We start from the raw sequence: 20067 nt of genomic DNA on the forward strand, positions 1-20067 counted from the left end.
TAAGCCAAATGTGTTTCATAAATCAATTTTCTTCCTCAGGGACCACTCATCTTTCTGCCCATATTTTTGGAAAAGATACCTGATACCTTCTCTTTTAAACTGTTTATCTTTTGCATTTTATTTTCTCCCAATTTTCCAAACTAACCAATCCTCACTATACCTAGACTACAATCTTAGGCGTAAGTACCTGGAGCATAAGTACCACTGGACATGTTGGACTAACTTCCAGTAAACCCACATAGAAACAGACTGCATAGTAGCTATTATGCATGAAACCACTTACAGCTTCATCCCTGTCCCTGGGTATATTTGAAACCGTTGTTGTCATAAAACAAAGATCATGTATACTTGCCCAGACATCACAAATTTCTACAGCCTTGCACAGGCTTACAGAAAATGTAATAGGATGTAAATTTCCTCTGAACAAACTCAGCTCTTTGGATATTCCAGCTGGCAAAAGGGCAAAGATTATTTTCATCAGTTTTGCTTTCCCACTGTGGCCTCTTAAATCTGTACTGGAGTTTATCCTCCAGAGCAGCATAGAAGGGAGTACTAAATGCTGGAAAAGGAAATGAGCCAAAGTTGGCTCCCCTCCCTCTGTTGCTGATGCGCACTTCTGCTGGATTGAAGTCCCTTACCTGAGCTGAATGAATAGTTCTGTGAATGGGAGAATATATATTTATGTTCTTTAAAAAGTTAGTTTTCAGTTTGAGAAGCAAGTAAATAGTGCATTTACTTCAATGTCATCCCCATGACTAATTTTATTAACTAATGCATTCATTCATTCCACAGTTACAGAAATTTTTACATCTCTATTCTTCGAGAGATTGGGATGGCAGAAGTTTTGGTCACCTTGTTGTTAATGTTTTTGCTGGTGGTCACTGTACTATTATCTAGTATTTCCCTCCTTGTTGCTTTTTAAAACCAAATCTGAAAGATGAACAGGACTTCTGCATTTCCAAAAGTGAACTCAGCAAAAGTAGTTTTAAGTAGCAAATGTTAGCTCAGTTATATTTTTAGAAACTTTTTACTGCAAAATCTGCAATTTAAAAAAAAATCAGGATATTAATATTTTAAAATGATCTCTGATATAACAGGGCAAGACAGATAAGCAGCTATGCAATTATGAGCAGGAACTGCTTTGTCTACTAAAATTAGTGATCCGAAATTATCTAGAGACTCTTCTGACATTAACAGATGAAAAGCCATGTTCAAATAGAAATTAATTTCAGCAGATGTGTGTGGTTAGTTGTTCTATTTATGCATTCAGATATACCATGAGCTGAAAATATAGCTTTTAGAAACATGCAGCCCTTTTAATGATATGTAACAGCCCAATCCTGCATGTGCTTACTCAGATGCAAGTTCTATTGTGTGCACTGGGACCTACTCCCAAATAAGAATACATCCTCTGGACTGCAGCCAGAGTATGAGAGCAAATTAAAAATTCTGTTGTTCTGCCCATACTTTAGGCAAGCAACACCTTGACAGAGACAACAGTGGAAAACAAAGCATAACCCAGCCATTCTAAAGCCATTTCATGTACGAAAATTGAAGTGTTTTATTAAAACAGTCAAAATGTACAAGTATTATCCAGTTTGTAGGTACCATTTTATAAAGCTACATACTTAGTAAAGTATGAAATTCAGTGTTAGTTAAAAACCTGATACTGACAGTTTTTGAAGTTGATATGTGATCATTTTGCTTTTAAAATTATTGATTTTCAAAGGGGACCAACATACTATAAAGGAGCAGTGCAAGAAGAAAATGTTACTTGGCTCTACATCACAGAAAGTGAACCTAATTTCTTCAGGTCAACAGGAAATGACCTAGTACCTTGAGTACAATTAGAATATAATTTAGGATTACATCCTATGTTTCTAAGTCAGGCAAAGTTAGAACATTGTTGTTTTAAGCATTGAAATAAAATTAACCCCAAAGATCCCCAGCAAGAACTGGCTTTGAAACACAGTACAGTTTCTCTTTGTTGATTACCCTTTAAAAACAAACACTGTAATACAATATTTTGAGGTCATCAAAAATAACTTCAGTATAAAATTTCATCTTGGCCTTTTATCAAATCTTGTAACACGAATAAAATCACTTAGCTTTTATCAAAACAGGTAGGGCTTAAAAAAACAAAATCTAACACAAAAGTATGGCCTTTTTATCCATATCAGAACTGTTTGTAGAAATGCTAGAAGCAGCCAAGAAATGCGGAGCCATGTGTTATTACCCTTCCACCCACCCACCCACCACACACAAAAAATGTTCCTCTCATATACACAGATAAATAAATAAATACCCTCATAGAACCTAAGGAGGAGAGAGATATCAAGGTGTCTCCTTCAGGTGCATATGCCAACAACAAAAAAACATAGAGCTGATTAATTTGTTTGTGTGAATAAGAAGATAAAATTACATCCCAAAATTCTTCAGATCACACACAATGGTGCCTTGGGTATTCTGGATGCTTTGGCAGCAGAGAAAACGAGCTCTGAAACAGACTCGGAGCTCCTTGTTGAAAATGAAGCACAGGATGGGGTTGACACCTGCCTGGGCAAAGGTCATCCAGACAGAGGTGGTCAGGTAGACCTGGGGGATAGTGCTGGCCTTGATGAAGACACGCAGGTAACAGGCCACAATGTAGGGGGACCAGAGCAGCAGGAAGAGCAGGGTAATCATGTAGAACATCTTGCAGATCCGCTTCTCTGTCTTGAACTCCTCCAGGACCAGCAGCCTCTTAATCTGGCTGTGGGTAGCATTCTGCCTGATGCCCACCAGGGTGGGTGGGGTGGGGCCCCGACCAAAGCCAGCAGTCCAGTTAGCAGCAGCCTGGCCGGTGGCCCCAGGGCCATGGAAGGTCCAGTTCTGGCTAATGGCAGGCACCAACTGTGCTGGCTTCATCTTGCGGTGGCTGTGGATGAAAAAGAGGAGCTTGATGTAAACCAAATGGGTGGCTGCAATGACAGTGGCTAGCATGAGCATGAAGCCCAGAGTATCGTTGGCCTTGACGTAACGGTGCTCAAAGATGCACTGCTCTTCCTCCCGGATGAACTTGTACGTGCCCACATCAAAGACGGGTGGGAAGGCCATGGCCATGGAGAGGGTCCACACCATGCACACCACGGCCAGGCAAGTCCAGCCCGTCATGCGCTTGGCGTAGAAGCGGTGATGGGCAATGGCCATGTAGCGTGTCACGCCCACGCAGAAGAGCAGGAAAGCGGCGTGGAAGCAGAAGAGCACGGCCAGGAAGGCCAGCACCTTGCAGCTGAGCGGGCTGTGTGGCCAGGCGCCAGACCCGCTGTGCACGGACAGCATGACGAAGGGGAAGCAGGCCAGGGAGCGCAGGCCGTCGGCCAGGCACAGGTCCAGCAGCAGGTAGTAGGGGGCCCGGTGCAGGTGACGGTCCTTGAGGATGAGCCAGGCGAAGAGCACGTTGCCGGCCAGGCTCAGGCAGAGGATGAAGCCCAGCGTGGTGAGCTTGAGGCCAGAGGCACTGAGGAGGCCACCGGGGCTGGGCAGGTGCGGGCTGCTGCTGCTACTTGCCAGCTCGCTGGCGTTCGCCATTGAGCGAGGCTGAGGAGGGCTGCCCACCTGCTCCCCGACACCCGTGCACGAACGCCGCGGAGGGAAAGGGGCAGGGCTGGAGCGGGCGGCTGCTCCCTCAGTGGCTACCACCGCCTCCTCGCCCGGCCTGCCTCGGCCACATGGTGCTCTCGCCCAGAAGACAGGCTAGCGCCGCCGCCACGGCCGCCGCCGAAGCGCGCTGCCCCGCCATCCACGCCACCCGCCAGAGCCCGCTCGCTTCTCCGCGCGATGGAAGGCACGATCCGTCGCCCCGCCCGGCTGGCGCGCTCGCCCGCTCGCCCGCCTTCCCCGGCTGCCTCTCGCGTCCGGCCAGCGGCGCCTTCTTCCTCCCGCAGAGCAGCGGCGCGCTCAGGCTGTGCGTGCGCCGGGCGCCCCCATTCCGACATGCTGCGCTCCGCCGAGCAAAGCCGCCTTCGCCGCCGCCTCAGCACGGCGCGCGCTCCCTCCCGCGCGCAACGCTCCGGGGGAGACTGGTCAGGGCGCGGCCATCATGAAACTTTAAAAGGCTCCCAGGGGGGATGCACGAGAGCGGGGGACGCTGCGGGGCGGGGAGAAGCGCCCGAGCCCCTCGCTTTCCCGCTCAGGGGTGCGCCGCCGCCGCCGCCGCCGCCGCCGCTCCTCCAGCATCGCCGAAGCCTTTCCTCGCCCGCCGCCCCCTTCCTATTGTCTGTTACCTTCTGCTCGCTCTCTACCGTCTCCTAGAGCACGATTTTCGCAGGGAATGCCGGGCTTCCCTCCTCCACTTCCTCCTCCTCCTCCTCCCCGTCGCCATCGCCGTGGGTCTTTCCAGTGCCAGCCGGGGAAGGACGAGGGTCCCGCGACAGCGCGTGTAGAGGCCCAAGGTGCAGGATTTCGTGAAAGAAATACCTGGTATTATCGGCTACAGATGCACTTCCCGAGGGGATGCTTCTCCAGAGAGGAGTTTGGGGTGGGGGGAGGCTGAGCCTGCGCAAAACAGGGAGGGAGGGAGGGCGAGAGAGACGATCTGCAAGCAACGGCAGCTGCTGCGCCGCTTCCCCTCCGTGGATTTCCCTCTCTAGTAAGGACAGATAAGCACGTTCGTGGGCTTTGAGCCTGAGTTCTGCTCAGCGTCATCGCTCTTTGCAAAAATAGTCAATCAATCAACAAAAAATCACAGCGGGAGGGGAACGATGGCCATTCGTCAGTCTAGTGGTTCAGCTCACTGCACCCACCCACCGACCTCCTGGCAGATCGGACCATGGAGAATACAGGTGCTCTGCGGAAATATTCCTGCCGAGCGAATTGTTCCAAGGGATTCGTGTGGCCAGCTCCAGGGCTTTGAGGGCCCCCCGGCAAGGCATCCTGAAGGGCCACTTCCTCAGCGGGTCGCCCTCCTCGCTGCCATTGGCACCAGGTGCTCTTGCCTCTTTCCCGTCGCTTGCCAACATTTGCTTGCTGGACAGGCGGACAGCCAGGGAGCAAGCAGAGCATGGCATCTCCTCCTGCTGCTGCCAATCACTTCCTCTGTCTGGGCCAGCATGAGTTGCCGGGGAACGAGCAGGTTGCGATGGTGAAGAGGAGGAATTCCAGGGGACGCAGGGCACAGCCAAGCCACACTACAGGCACATATACATGCCTAAAATAAAAATCCAGCTGCACTAGCCATTATATATCAGGGCTGGACCACTGGATCGCATGTTCTTACTACATTTGCATTACTTCCCTCAGAGCTCTTGGCAGAGATGCTGCTGAGAAGGCCAATGCTGATCTGTAATCAGTGGCATTGTATTGAGCTGCTTCTGCAGACCTCTCGCCTTCTTTTGACTCTGTTCACCTTATTTCATCAACTGCCAGTTGCTGAGCCCATGTGACTCAGAATCTATAAAACACTCTGTATACGTTCTAAAAGTTTGTAGTTGGTGGTGAGAACCAAAACCCAGTAGCATGCTGTCGTAAGTAACTGCAGGGGTCCTGAGTGATCTTCAAGGCAAAAGGGTCTTTCCTGACTGAACCCAGTTTTCCCGTCTCCTGGCTGTTACTGAAGCACCCCAACAAAGGTTTGCCAGTACTGTAATGTGTGGGCAATTTGTGGCCCTCCAAATATTTGGGCATACACTTGTCAGAACTCTTTATGCTGACTAGAGCAGTCTTTGAAGAAAGGCAAGATCTCAGTTATGTATCACCTTAGAATTGTGCCTGAGCTCTCTGGTATATGAAGTATGTGGAATCACACCATCATGTGTTGCTGGGGTAGTGAGTGTTCCAGAATGCTAAGGTGAAGAAAGGGCTGGAGCTCAGTGGTCAACCATATGCTCTGCACGCTTCCAGGTGCAAATCCACAGTACCTCTCAGTAGGATTAGGAAGGACTCCTGCTGGAAACCCTGGAGAGTTCTTCTCAGTTAGTAGGCTGAACTAGTTGGTCTGATAGCTGGAACATCCAGTGTCTTCAGGACAGAGAACATCGGTCACTGAATTTCAGTTGAATCAATCTCAAAGTTTATGAAAATAAAATAGAAGGCAGAGACTTTTCTTGGGTTCCTTGCAGGAAAAGAGGTCAGATATAATGTAATTAAATAAATAAACAAACAAACTGAAATTTGCTCTGTGGTCCATCCCTCTCTGTTCAATGCAAGTTTCCTATTGAAGTTTATAATCAACTGGAGTTGGAGCTGCTGTACTGAAAGAAGAATCCCCTTCCAAAGCAAGTTGTTTTGTTCTTTATGGTGCCAAGCTCCACTCAATTCTGATCAGATGAGAAGGACAGAGGACATTTCCTCCTGAATGAGGCTTTGTCTGAACAGCACAACAAAGCAGACTTCTTAATGGTTAGGTCAACTACAAGATGCACTCCTACTGAGCAGCCCAAAGGCCCACTAAATGTCATTCTCTCTCCCCACTCCTCCATTTCTTGGAATGTTTAGGAAAGTCCCACTTCCTGACCTCCTTTCCTTTCTGCTTTCCTGGGTCATACCATATGCTTGCCCTACCAACTCCCATCATCCCTGATCATTAGCCATGCTGGCTGGTCTTGATGGAAGTAGTCAAATGAAACATCTAGATGCTGCACTCAGGTTGGGAAAATCATCCTGGTCACAGGCACCTTTAATTCAACAGAGGCCAGTGTGGTTTAGTGGTTAGAGTGCTGGACTGGCTCAGGAGATCCAGGTTCTAGTCCCCATTTGCCCATGCAGCCCAGTGAGTGACTTTGGGCCACTAACTTTCACCCAAATCCTCCTTGAAGGGTTGTTGTGAGGATAAAATGGAGAGGAAGAGGCTATGTAAACCACATTATTATGATTATTGCATTACATTTATACCCTGATTCTCTTCCCTTTGCAAGGAATCCAACACAGCACACAAGGTTCTAGTCCACTCCATCTTATCCCCAGAACAGCAACCCTGTGAGGCAGGCTAGGCAGAGAGTCTATGACTGAGTAGGGACTCAAACCCAGACCTCCTAAGTCCCAGGCCAGCCATTCCAGATTGACCTTTGTTTTCCTGCAGGAAAAAAGCAGGACATAAACTAAACAAGAACTTTGGCTACAGGTGGTATAGAAATGAAATAATAAATGAATAAATAGGCCCCATATTCTTCCTAGCAAAATATTTTGTCTTCGTAAAATGTTATACCAGTTTTTGTTTAAAAATTAATATTCCCAATAAAATGATAATGAAATAAATGCAAGAAAACAGTAGTAGTAAAACAATAACATATCACATTAGAACAACCAATGATAGCTAGCAATGTCAATGCTGAGGATAATGATACAGATACTTTATTTTTTGCAGAAACGATCCACACTAGGAGCCTGCCTAATCTCAGTGGGAAGAACATTCCACATTGCAGACACCACGCAAGGTAGAGAAAAGACCCTACTGTGTGCTGTGGCCATGTGAGCATCAGTGGGCTGTGATACAGTCGGCGAGCCCTCTCCTCAACAGGTGTCTCTCAGATCATCCTCTCCAGAATCGTTTGAGGCCATGCAGTGCAACAGCTGCACCTTGCACGTGGCTCAGGAGCTGAGCTCCTAGACAGGCAGAAGCTCCACTGAGCAATCCAATCACTGCATTCTAAACTAGCTGCAGCTTCAGAGCCAACCTCAAGTCCCCCCTCCCCTGTTAAACCACACTTGATCTTGAGTTACCAATTCACAGCTCATTGAGGCTGGTTACTGCTATCATTCTAGCTATGCTGAGAACAAGAACTCTGATTGCTCAAGAAGCCAACACAAGAAAGTTTGTTAGAACAGGTTTGTTTTTAGAAGTACCTCAGAGCACAATGTTTGCACACAAAAGGTCCAGATTCCATTCCTCATATCTCCAAAAATGGCTGGGAAAGACTCCTGTATGAAGCCCTGGTGCTTGTCAGCCTGGATTATTTTGAGTTGGATGGGCCAAGTGCAATTTGCTTCCTGTACTCCAAAAATGTTCTGTTACTATGATACATAAAGGGAAATCTAGCCATGTATGAACCTGCCTAGTTCTGAGTTCCTCACTGGGCACACTTGGCATTAAAATGGCATGAACATCTTTTGAAATAGATGCATATGCCTGGAAACTGTTTTCAGAATTAGACTATGCTATTATTCCAAAGGAGCTACTGAAAATGGGACTTTAAAAATTAAATGAACACTTAGTTCATCTTTACTGGCCTGAAGATAAAACTATCAACAACAGATACAAATAATTCAATTATCATATGCAAATAATAAAGGAATTAAAGCTGTGCTCAGTCTCCCTGAGTAGATAATGCTACCTGTGCTTGTGCTCCTGGTTCAGACACTGAGATTTGGGCACCAATAGGCCAAGGTCTCCTCCACTTTTTATCACTGCAAATGTGATACAACTTCATGAAATGTGAAAACATGAATTTTGCATAACTGAGTCAGACTCGAGCCTGAAGCTGCATCCAGGGCAGTTTAGGCTAATTTGTCATATATCCTAAACAGATTTCATTGACCTGTGGCTTTGTTCCATTCACAATTTGAACTACTGCTAGCATTAAGGAAAACCCCTGGTGGCAAAAAAAGAGATAATTGAATTTGCCTTTTTTTTCTTTTGGCTTTTGCTTACTGCTAGTACATCCAAGCTGGTTTTACTTGCTGAATTACTCATCTGCACGCAGGTTTCATTTTGACAGTGCATTGCCAATGGGTTGGTTAGCGTTCATGCAGCTTTTGAGGCATTTCACACATTTTATATGATTAATCACATACAGAGACATCGTTTCTCTAGGCTGAATAATTCTTTGTCTAAAGGCACTGGTAGGAAGTAACAATACTTTTCAGGAGGCAGCCATGGCCAGTGATGCAAACAGCAGGTGGGAAACACTGATGTGATCCTATACAGTAGTATTTTGAGGCCCAGGTTCAATCAGTGTACAGCCAGGACACCCCTGGCTGGCCTTTGGTAAGGCAACAGTTCTTGCGGTGCAACCTTGCTATCTGTGCCTTCAGCATCTGTGAGCCTTAAGACCTTCCAGTGCAGAGCAGAAGTGATGGAAGCGATCCCTCCTTCCACCCACTCTGCCAGTCAGCTAGACAGGCAATTTCAGCCATCTAGCTAAGGCACTTCCTGTGGCACCTTTACTTCACAGAAACTTCTGCCAGAATGAATGTCACCTGGGTCCTTGTTGATAATGAACTGTGATGATAAAACAAGGTTGCAAAGTATTTGCCTAGTAAAAGCTTTACAGTCCAGGAGTGAGCATACTTGTGGCCCTCCAAACATTTTGACCTCCCACCTGCCCTATCCGACATAGCCACTCATGAGGGCTGATGGGAATTGCAATCAGAACATCAGGAGAGCCACAAGTTGCCCAGCCCTGCAACAATGTCATTCTTATTGACGCTTGCAAAATGGGGACGCTTCACAGAAGGAGGCCACACTTGGTCCAGAAAGTTCAAATAGGCATATATTGCATTAACGCAGGTCAGTGTGGAATTCCCAGCCCATTGACATCAGGCAGGGCTCTTAGTTCCTATTTCCAGTGTCTGCTAAAGGCAGTTTTATTACCACAAGCCTTTCCTGAGTAAATGATCAGCATAATTTTGATAAAATTTCTTTTTGAATAGTTTTACTGTTTTGTTTTGATGATATTTTTTTCTCACTGTTTACCCAACAAGACTCTTTTAAACATAGGGCAATGCAGTTTAAACATTCTTTAATGATGATAGTAATAATAATAGGAAGTAGAAATGCTCCACTCTGAACTTGGTATTTTGTGTATCATTTTGAATGTTTTTATAAGTGGATGTGACAAGTTCCATGTAAAGGAAATACAAGTAAATATGGAATTTTAGGGATAGGAAAATCTACATGGAGACTACAAAGAAGGGAATAGTAGAGAGGCCAAGAAGTGTACTAGGATTTCCTGAAGCTACAGAGCAGAGGAAAAACAGGGTTCTACTGCTGCCTTGAGCCCGACGTGACTCCCATTCTCAGTAGTTCATTCCTTTCTCATGATCTGACCCAGATGGGGATATATCTGAAGCTACCTATGCCAAGTCAGACAAAAGCACCATTTATCCCAACACTGCCTCCTTTGACTTGAACCAACTCTCTAGGGTTTTGGGTAGAGAAAGCTTTCTCCCATCCTCTGCTACCTGATCTTTTTGGTTGGACCATATGATTTCCAGGAGGAATAACCAAATTATAACCTCATGGCAGTTGCTGAAATAACGTCCCCCACCACTCCGCCTGCCGCCACCTGCAAGCCTTCTTCGTGGCTAGATCATCTGGTATTTTCTCCATCTGTGAATCAGAGTTGACTCATCTATTCTTCTCCTTAATTGAGTGGGAGCTTATTTTGACTGGAAACAACCAGACGTCAGTATCATGAATACCAAAACCTCCATGCGTTCCACTTGCTGAAAGTTGTTACATCCCTTTATAGCACAAAGCCTCTCTCCCTGCCCCCCCAAAAGGCTTGCTCAGTAGAGGAGCAGAAGAAAGGCAAGATGCAAGGAGAATAAACCTACATTCAGCATCGCTGCTGCCGTTTGTGGGCTGCAAGCTTTTGCTCCATCGGCAACACGCCAGTCTTCTGAGACGCCTCTCTTGTGCAGCAGCTCTCCTGCAACAACGGGACACAGCAAAGGCAGCAGCAGAGCAGGGTGTGTCGTCCAACGAGCAGCAACACCATGCAGCGGGAGCCCTTGACTGCTGTGGCCCCCAGGGCTGCCAGGCCAACAGATGCCAAGCGCGGCTTTTGCTTTCTAGGCATTTGGTGTAATTCTTTTAAGTGTGTGTTGTTCTCACTGCTTCGCAAAACCAATAAATAAAACTCGCAGTAACCCACAACGTACCAATTCATTATAACAAGCGCATCAAACATCAAGCAAGCAAACAGAAACCAAAATTCCTGAAATCCATGGCAAATCATAAAACTGAGAGCAGGAAAAACCAATTCAAGCACAATCAAGGGATGCTTTTATGTTTCCAAAATGCAATGATTATATCAATTTGGCATTCATCCAATATAGCTGCAGAAAATATGTAGTGCGAATGTAGCCTGGCCCATTGTTACCTCCCTTTCCCTCGGCTTGTCCACTGGCACTGAAATGACCGCCGTTAACAGTATTGTGGTTTCCTAACTAACGATAATGGTATGCATCATCTCCATCCCCCTGAAGCACGGATGCTTGGCAAGTAGCTACTTTGACACCGAAAAGCAGCTCGGTGTCATGTTTTGTGAGATGGTGTTTGCAGCTCTGCTAGCCACAGTGGACACTCCTGTCATCACACGGTGGGTGTCCTGACAACGTGAGCGAGGGCAATAGTTTTACAAGTACAACTCATTCATACATTTATTAAAGGTAGTAAACGGTGTCAGGTGTGCATCTGGGAAAGTCAACAAGTTCCTAGAGGTATGCAAGGACATGAAACATGAAGCAAACAACTGTCAACTAAGCCATCCTCATGAGGGATCCTCAACTCTTCTCTGCAACGGGGAGTGGGTTGTATGTACAGCTACCATTTTCCTGTGTCGATCCTGCTCCACTCCTTACTGCCACACAATAGTGCACCACTAGAGTCTTTGTCCTTTATGATGCCCTCTCAATAAGAAAATTAGTGGTATACAATTGTCTTTCACAGCCTGGTGCACCTCAGCTGCATGGTACTATAATTCCTATCACTCTTTTTCAGTGGCTTTGCTGGCTGAACTTGATGGGAGCTGTTCCAGACCTGGTTCTGTTTTTTTCTACCCACACAGACTTTTCCCATATAATTTTTCTCCTTCCTCAAGCTCTACCCCCCCTCTCTCCCACCCTCCCTCTCCTCTGTCCCTTTGTATTGCTGTTTCCTTCAGTAGCTCTTTCTCTCCCTGTACCTTTTTACCTTACCTAACCTAACCCAGTTTAGCGTTCGCAGATTTCAGAATGCACAAGGATCTAAAGACAAGTAGTAGGCCTCAGTCCTTCAAGCAGATTATCTACATCCTCAGATTGCACAAGCCAAAAATGTATCCGTAACATCATACCTAAATTGAACTTTAGGCTGCATCCAAGTTGGCCAAAGTCTGGCTCTAGCAAATTGCTCACAATGAGATTTTGAGGATTTGAGTTGTATGCCTCTGATACCAGTAGCTGGGGAACAACAGGAGAGGTGATTCCCCATGCCCTTCTTGTGGTCTTCCCAGAGGCAGCTGGTTGTTCAACTGTGGGGGAAAGCATTGTGAGATAGACAGGTCTTCAGCATGGCCCAGCCCAACTCCTCTTCTTATTTATTCTTCTGATTCCACCAAGAAACAAGTTAGCAAGGCTCAATCTTCTATTACTGGAAGGGAGATAGAGTAATTGGACAGCCTTATACCATGATAAAGGCAGGTTCCTTATCTGTAACTGTTGTTCTTGAAGTGATCATCTGTTCATTCACACATATGGGCTCTGCACCTGCATGGAGCCTGTTGTCAGGAAGTTTGCACAGCTGAAAGAGTTTTGGCAGGAACCCCTCATCCACCCTTGGCATTTGGTATATTAGAAGGAGTTTCATCAGTTCACCTGAGACCAACATGATGACCTCAGGATAGAGGGAGATCTGGTAGACTGACCTCGCTCTTACTCATAACCAATCTCTACATAATAAACCTGTTAGTAGACTGAAGAGTGGACACTGGGTAGTTTGTGTGAATGCAGTTGAAGAACAACAGTTACAGGTAAAGAACTTGTCTTTATCATGGTATAAGAACTTCCTGGTCTCTGTGCAGCACACACATGGGCAAGTTTACCTTTCCAGAAGTGGGTCAGTGTCGTTACTGAAGAATTGAAGAGACAACTGCTTTTCCAAAGCGACAATTTGCTCTGGCACAGACATTGAACCTGTAGTGCTTCACAAAGATTGATGGGATAGACCAGGTGGCTGTTCTGTGGAGGTTTGGCAGAGGAACTCCAGCATGTACAGCAGTGGAAGTGGCCACTGCCTGTGTAGAGTGAACCTCCAGCAGTCCTAAGATTTGTAGACCAACAAGCTCATAAACTAGGGAGACTGTCCACACCACCCAGGCTGCTAGTCTTTGGAAAGACAGAGGGAACCTTTTGTTCTTGCCACCATAAGAAATAAACATTTATTAGAGTGGAGACAGTCCTAGAACAATAAAATGCCAGTACTCTATGAACATCCAGCATATGTAATGTTGATTCTACCAGATTTCAGGGGGAAAAGCAAGTCCCGAATGATGTGAAAATTGAAGATTATTTTTTGGAGGGAAAGAGTGGTCCAGATCTAGCACTACCTTGTCTCTATGGATGACTAGGGAGAATCCACCCTGAATGGCAAGCTGAAGTAAACACTATAAGAAAAGCAACCTTCCATGACAGTAGCTGTAAGTCAATTGCTGCCATGGGTTTAAATGATTTCTTTGTGATGCTTGCAGAATGATGGAACAGTTCCAATTAGGTGTTACAGAATAAATTGGGGGTGACATTTCTTGAAACTCCAGAGAAATCATCAAGACAAAACATGGGAGAAAACCAGTGACCCCTGGATCAGTATGTGGAAGGCTGAAATTGCTCCCAGGTTGTCATGGATAGATGATGTTTTCAGCCCATGTTGAAATGGAGAGTTGAGAACTTGCTCTATCTTGCATTGATATGGATCAACATCTTCTTGCGATACAAAGAAGAAGAAAGCCTTCCATTTTGCATCATAGAATCTCTTAGTATAAGGCTTCAATGTCACATCCAGTATTGAGTGTAGTCCTTTGAGAAGGCTGGTAGGTCTCAAATATAGGGAAGGCTCCTCCATGCCATGAGATGCAGAATGTGTGTGTCCAGCTGAAGTTCTCTCCCCTGATGTCAAGATATTAGCTCTGGTTTCGATAAGAGGCGGAGAAGGTTCAGCTGGGCATCCATAACAGTTGGGCAAACCATGGTTGTCTGAGCCACCACAGTGTTATGATGATACAGTCTGTTCCATCCCAACTAACCTTTGCTAGCACTCTCATGATCAGAGGAAGAGGAGGAAAGAAGCAAAACAATGTCCCCAACCAGTTCAGGAGGAAAATGTCTCCCAGAGAATTCCACCTAATAGCAGAACTAGGGGCATACCACACTGTCCCAAGTGAAGAAAAGATTTTGACCTGAGGCATTATAAGCACATCAGTGTTGAGCTGCACTTCTGGGATTCGACAGTCATGAAGTTCAGCATATCAACCAAAGCGCTGTCAACACCAGCGATATGGATCACAACAAGGGCAATGTTCCTGTTGACCACCAATCCCAGACTGGTGATGGCTAAACAGGGCAGAGGAAGGAGCCAGGTGTCTCTCTGTTTGCTTGAAGACCACAGTGGTGTTGTCTGTGACAACAGGACATGGAGACAAGGGAGTGCCCTTGGTAACGCTGTACCAGTGTGTCCACCACTTGTAATTTGTCTGGACCTATTTTGTTATCCAAAGCTGAGTTCTTCATTATTTGTAGTTTGGAATGTATATATGAACCATAGCAGCAGGGGATGCATTGGGAGCCTGGCTAAAAGCACTACCTCAACCATTGTTGCCATGAAGGTGAAAAACCATTGGATCTTGATCAGGACCAGCACTCTGCAGTCTGAGAGGTACTCCTTCCCTGAAATGCCACCAAGACAACCCCAGTGAAGAGAATTGACTGAGAGGGAAAGAAAAAGATAGAAATCTTTTTTATATGAAATATTTTATAAATCTTTTTTTCTATGTATGTAAAATAGAAAAAAAAACTAAGAAAAGTTTATACACAGCTACAACTCTTCGAAAAGTGCAATAAAGATGCTTGGAAGTCAGAATCAATGCCTTCCACAACTACTGAACTGTATGTAGTAGGGTGGGCAGAAATGTAATTATGACTGGTGTGGAATCCTCTGCACTGCATCAAAGACTTCACTCTGTCTGCTGCTGCATGCCCAATCTCAGATTCTGGGACATTCTGAGAATTTGGTTGAAGAAGTGGCCCAGATCTTCTGATGGTGAGGCCAGTCTTGGTTTCCCACAGTTGCATGTGGAGAGAAAATAGATGGGGCCAATAAGGAGCAGGAGGCTGAGTCAGAAGAGTAGGCTTCAATGTTGAATGGAGGAGATTGTGATCGTGTTCAGAGGCAGGAGGGGATGACTGATCCAGTGGCATGGCAGACGGGATGGTCCACAAGTCCCTGAAGCGTTGTAGGCTGAAGAAGTTGGTCTTTGTGCTCTTGGCAGAGAGGTGGAAGGTCACAGAAGGGGTACTTCCAACTCCTGAAGTGGGGTTCAGAATTAAATATGATCCTCAGTACTGAGAGAAGAAGGCATCTTGATCTTGAGGATATCCCCATCAGTTGTAGCATCCTTGGTATGGACGTGGGACAGATTATTCTAGACTGTGCCTCTCTCAGGCCAAGTAGGGGGAGCAGGAACAATCTCTATGTTAGTCAGTTCTGAGATGTGGAAATATGGTGCCCAAGTGGTTTGGGCTCCAGGGTAGGTGACTTGGACCTCGTCCTGAATGGTGTTGCATTCCCTCTAAAGGACAGGGTCTGCAGCTTGGGAGTGCTCCTCGACCCGGAGCTGTCTTTGGAAGCTCAAGTGACTGCAGTGGTGAGGAGCGCTTTCCTTCAGCTTCAGTTGATCCATCAGCTACGTCCCTACCTAGAGAACGATTGCCTGGCGACAGTGACACATGCATTGGTTACTTCCCGATTGGACTTCTGTAACGTGCTCTATGTGGGGCTGCCCTTGAAGACAGTCCGGATACTTCAGATGGTGCAAAATAGAGCAGCCAGGTTGCTGACAGGGACTGGGAGTTATTCTCATATAACTCCAGTCCTTCACCAGCTTCACTGGCTCCCCATCGAAGTCTGGGCTCAATTCAAGGTGCTGGTTATCACCTACAAAGCCCTTAATGGCTTGGGGCCTGGATATCTAAAGGAATGCCTGCTTCCTTATTTGCCCTCCCACCCCTTGAGATTGGCGGCAGAGGCCCTCCTCCAGGAACCCTCCGTGAAAGATATTAGGAGGGTGAGTACCCGGAGGAGGGCCTTCTCTGCGGTGGTGCCCCACCTATGGAATGCGCTCCCCAGAGAGGTCCACCTGGCGCCGTTGTTATTTGTTTTTCTGGTGCCAGGCCAAGGCTTTTTTATTTAAATGATATTTTAATAATTGTTAATATTATTTATTGGTTTTAAATTTTTAGCCAGGATGAATCCAGATTTTATATATACTTATCTGTATGATTGTTCATATATGATGTTGGAAGCTGTCCCAGGGCTTATGCGAATGGGACGGCACACAAAAATTCCAAATAAATAAGTGGCACAACACCAAGGCTTTGGAAGGAGGACTAGCCAGTGGTTGAGGCGACATGTCCCAGATCTCTCTTTCTGACAACAAAGTTGCTGAGATTGGTTGCAGCCTCAGCACCAAAGGGTTGGATACTGGAATGCTCAGCGTCAATGGTTCCTGTTGGATCAAATCAGAACAACTACCTTTTCTGGAATGTGCTTTATGGCCCTACATTTCACCAACTTCACTACATTAGCCTTCTTTGCCAATTTCATGTCCTTGAACATATTCAAAGAGCATCAAGGTGTTGGTGGTGTGGTCTGGCCTATGGTTAGAGCATTAACTGAGGCAGGCACAGATGGAGGTGAAACAGAAGCCTTTAAGGCAATGGGCACGCCTTCTTCATTGGCTTGGAGGAATCTACCACCTCAAGTAGCTTGCTGTATAACTCCACTCTGAGGTGGTCTGCACTGTTTGTTTGGGTCTGTCTGGTGAAGTCCTGCCAATGAGAACAGAAAGCAATGGTTTGAACCTCTCTTAGACGGACGATAAATGACCATTGGTCAGTAGGACATGCTTTCTAAAGGACGCCTTGAATGCTACTGTTTAGAAAGAAAGAATAGAAAAAAGAAATATGGCTTAGAAGTTCTGAGGGAAGATGAAAGATTTCTTTCTTTTTCTTTAAGAGAAGAAGTGTAAAGAGGGCTAGTGGATAGAATGAGGAAATAAGAAGTAGCTACCAGTCAGAAAGAAACACTTTTAGCCCCAAGAAGAGAAGACTGAGGATAGATATGATAGCATCTGACACGTTCCTGAAAGGCTGTCACAAAAAGAACGGGTCCCGTGGATTTGAACAATGTTTAACAATGCCCTTTCACTTCCAAGGAAATTTCCTCAGTGGAGTTCAAATTCACTGAAGCACATGGGAACTAACTGGCTTTCCAGTGTAGACCAAGATCTGTGAAGATTGATTTTTTAAACAGTGAATTACAAGCTATGTATTGATTGAACTTAAAGTCAGCTTTGCCTTTGGGTATATTCTGATAAAAGTCTGGCTTCATGTGGTTCTGATAGCTTTGCTTGAATTTAACACAATTTTATCCTTCTGATTTCTTAATGCCTGATGAGTAATCAAAGCTCTCTAGAATTCCCCTTTCCCCCCAATAGCACCTATTTGATTCCTCCAAATATTTCCTTAAATCTCTGAATAACAAATAAGTTTGCAATATCACCCTATCTTAACCACCTCAGATCACTGGCCTGTATACCTAATAACAACGGACTGCAGGTAATGGGCTTGTGGAGATACAAAGACACAGTAAGCTTTTAAATCCAGTTATAAGTAGCTTCCAGCAATCAAAAGCTCTAATGTTTCTTGCCTCTAAATATATTATTCCTATCAAGTTAAAGCAGGGAAAATCCCTTTACTTGAAAGAAGAGCATTTTATATGTTGCAATTAATTAGATGCACCACAACTTAGTCATACATACTTACAGCTCAGGGCTGAGAACTCCTTATGGATGAATGTAAAAACAGACTATGCATTCACTAATGTTGCACTAGGGAAGAGAATGCTGAAGACACTATACACATGGTATCAAGTTTGTAGACAGCAAAATAACTCACATTTAGAAGGGCCTAAACACAGTTTTGCATTTTTAATGGATAGGGACAGAATGCAGTTTAATGCTAATAAGCATGAACTGCCTGCAGAATTTTCCAAGCCAGGTTCATTCCTGAGCATGCCTGCTCCAACCTCGTGCCACCCTGGGGTGTTGGACCACTTCTTCTGTCTGGAGGACTTCGGATTCCAGGTACAGTCCTGTTCTAGCCCAGGAGGCCTGAAGGAAATCAAGTTGGGGAAGGTTGGATTGATTTGATGCAAAGTATTTTAATCCCACTGTTCAGCCTGAAAGCTTACTAAGCTCTTCACAAAAAATCAAAAATAAGAAGACAATCCCTGTCAGGAAGCTAACAATCTAAGAGATGTGACACAAAAGGAAAGCCATTGGGAGGGAGAAGTGGGGAAACTCCAATTCAGGCATTTGGTTCTAGTGTAGACCATATTTTGCTGGAAGGATGAATATGCATATCACTCTGTTAGATGCTCTTGTACATTCTTGGAAAGTTAGAAGTGCCTCACTCTTGCACGAGTAACCAAGGGCTGCAATTATATAAGAGGGTTTATCTGCATTGAGGGTCAGCCTATTCCTAGGAAACTATTAGTGGAATGCACAGCAGCCACTTATCAGTGAGCAATGACAGGCCTTTTAACAGACAATCTTATGCATGCTAGCTGGGACATGCTAGGAGTTGCTAGGAGTTTTTCCCATCTAAATATGCATAGGATTGATCCTGAATAATGCAAAGAGCAATGAGAAGTAGAAGTGGACTGTTGGAGTAGCTGGTGGTATCTCAAGAACAATGAAGTGTGTATGCCCAGACATCTGTGGAACTGCTGAAAGAAAGATGGATTTAGGCAAACTTAACCCTAAATCCATCTTTATTCCTTTGAGTGTCACAGTGAAGGTGACTTATAAACATGGCATATTATATTTCCTTAGAATTCTTGCCAAGGTTAAATGTAGCACCTCTCACAAACAGGAACAATGGCATTTACTGGGAGAATATAAGCATGACATAACTGAGAATGGCATACATTGTAATAAAGTGCTGGTGCATTTGAGACTACTGGTTTATTGGCACAGGTTTTCATAAAGTCAATGCTAGTGTCAGAGCTTGTTCTGAGTATTCTGAAATCGAATTTGTCTACAAATTAATGTTAAATTGTGTTTTCACTAGATGTAATTTCTTGATGAAGGCCCAAGCAAGCAAGCAAGCAAGCAAGCAAGCAAGCAAGCAAGCAAGCTGTATTTCTCTCTTCCCATTCATAAAATGGTTGAGGCGCCCTCTAATGGCCAATCCGGATAATTGGTTTAATAAAACTTTGCTTTGTTTGCTGGCTCATTTTCTACTTTGATTTGTTCCAAAATAAAGCTTTGGGCCAAACATAATATCAAAGCACTTAGTAGGAGATGGGCACTGGGTGACATGGATATGACATGTAGCATTCTACAAACCTTATTTAGCATTAAAAACTCTGTCCATTTTTCAGGCTGTATCTAAACCTCAGACTGCCTGATTTTATGCAGACACAAATACTGTTGTTGTGTTCTTAAAATTATTTTAAATCCACCCAAAAACTTTTGGGCCATGCTGCCTTGAGAAATCCCGTGCATGTCTGCACTGTGTTTGATGCAGCTTGCACCATGTGCAACTATAATTTAGGATTGTAGCCTAATTCACCCATTGATTTCAGTGTCTTTAAGCATTCCTAAAACTACATCAGGCTGACTGTAAGATGCTAGAATTACTGGATGAGAAACAAAGAAAGAATACAAGAATTGGAACATTTTGTAATTACTTTCCTTCTTACCTCTTGTTAGTCAAAGCAAAGAGCAAATGCCAAAAATTCCATGAGCTGAGCTGAGCTGACCTAAAGCACCTGTCTGCCAATCTATCATTTCTAGCTGTGCAAATACTGATTCTTTTAGTTAGTGGAACCTGATTATTTTATCATCCCAAAAGCTGGTTACCTCCTAATCTTATGTGCAATCCTACACATAAACTTTCACACACCACATCAACTCATGAAAGTATGCATACGTGCATGGGTACAATAGCACAAATTAACATTCAGTAAGAAAAATATACAGATGAAACCCAAGTCTGAATAATTCTGAAAGGTAAATGAATATATTAATGAAGCACAGGAAAGGCACAATC

The 20067-nt window shown here is 45.0% G+C and overlaps 1 protein-coding gene across 1 annotated transcript; it reads right to left on the reverse strand.

The window, feature by feature from the left end:
* Nucleotides 1-2367: 2367 nt before the first annotated feature.
* On the reverse strand, nt 2368-3570 carry GPR27 (G protein-coupled receptor 27). The gene has a single exon (XM_044451700.1). It carries the CDS (start codon nt 3568-3570, stop codon nt 2419-2421), a length of 1152 nt encoding a protein of 383 aa, XP_044307635.1. The 3' UTR covers nt 2368-2418.
* Between the last annotated feature and the right edge of the window lie 16497 nt (nt 3571-20067).

The sequence above is a fragment of the Varanus komodoensis genome, unplaced genomic scaffold (genome assembly GCF_004798865.1).
Source record: "Varanus komodoensis strain SLA01 unplaced genomic scaffold, ASM479886v1 scaffold6_4, whole genome shotgun sequence".
Classification (NCBI taxonomy): Eukaryota; Metazoa; Chordata; class Lepidosauria; order Squamata; family Varanidae; genus Varanus; species Varanus komodoensis.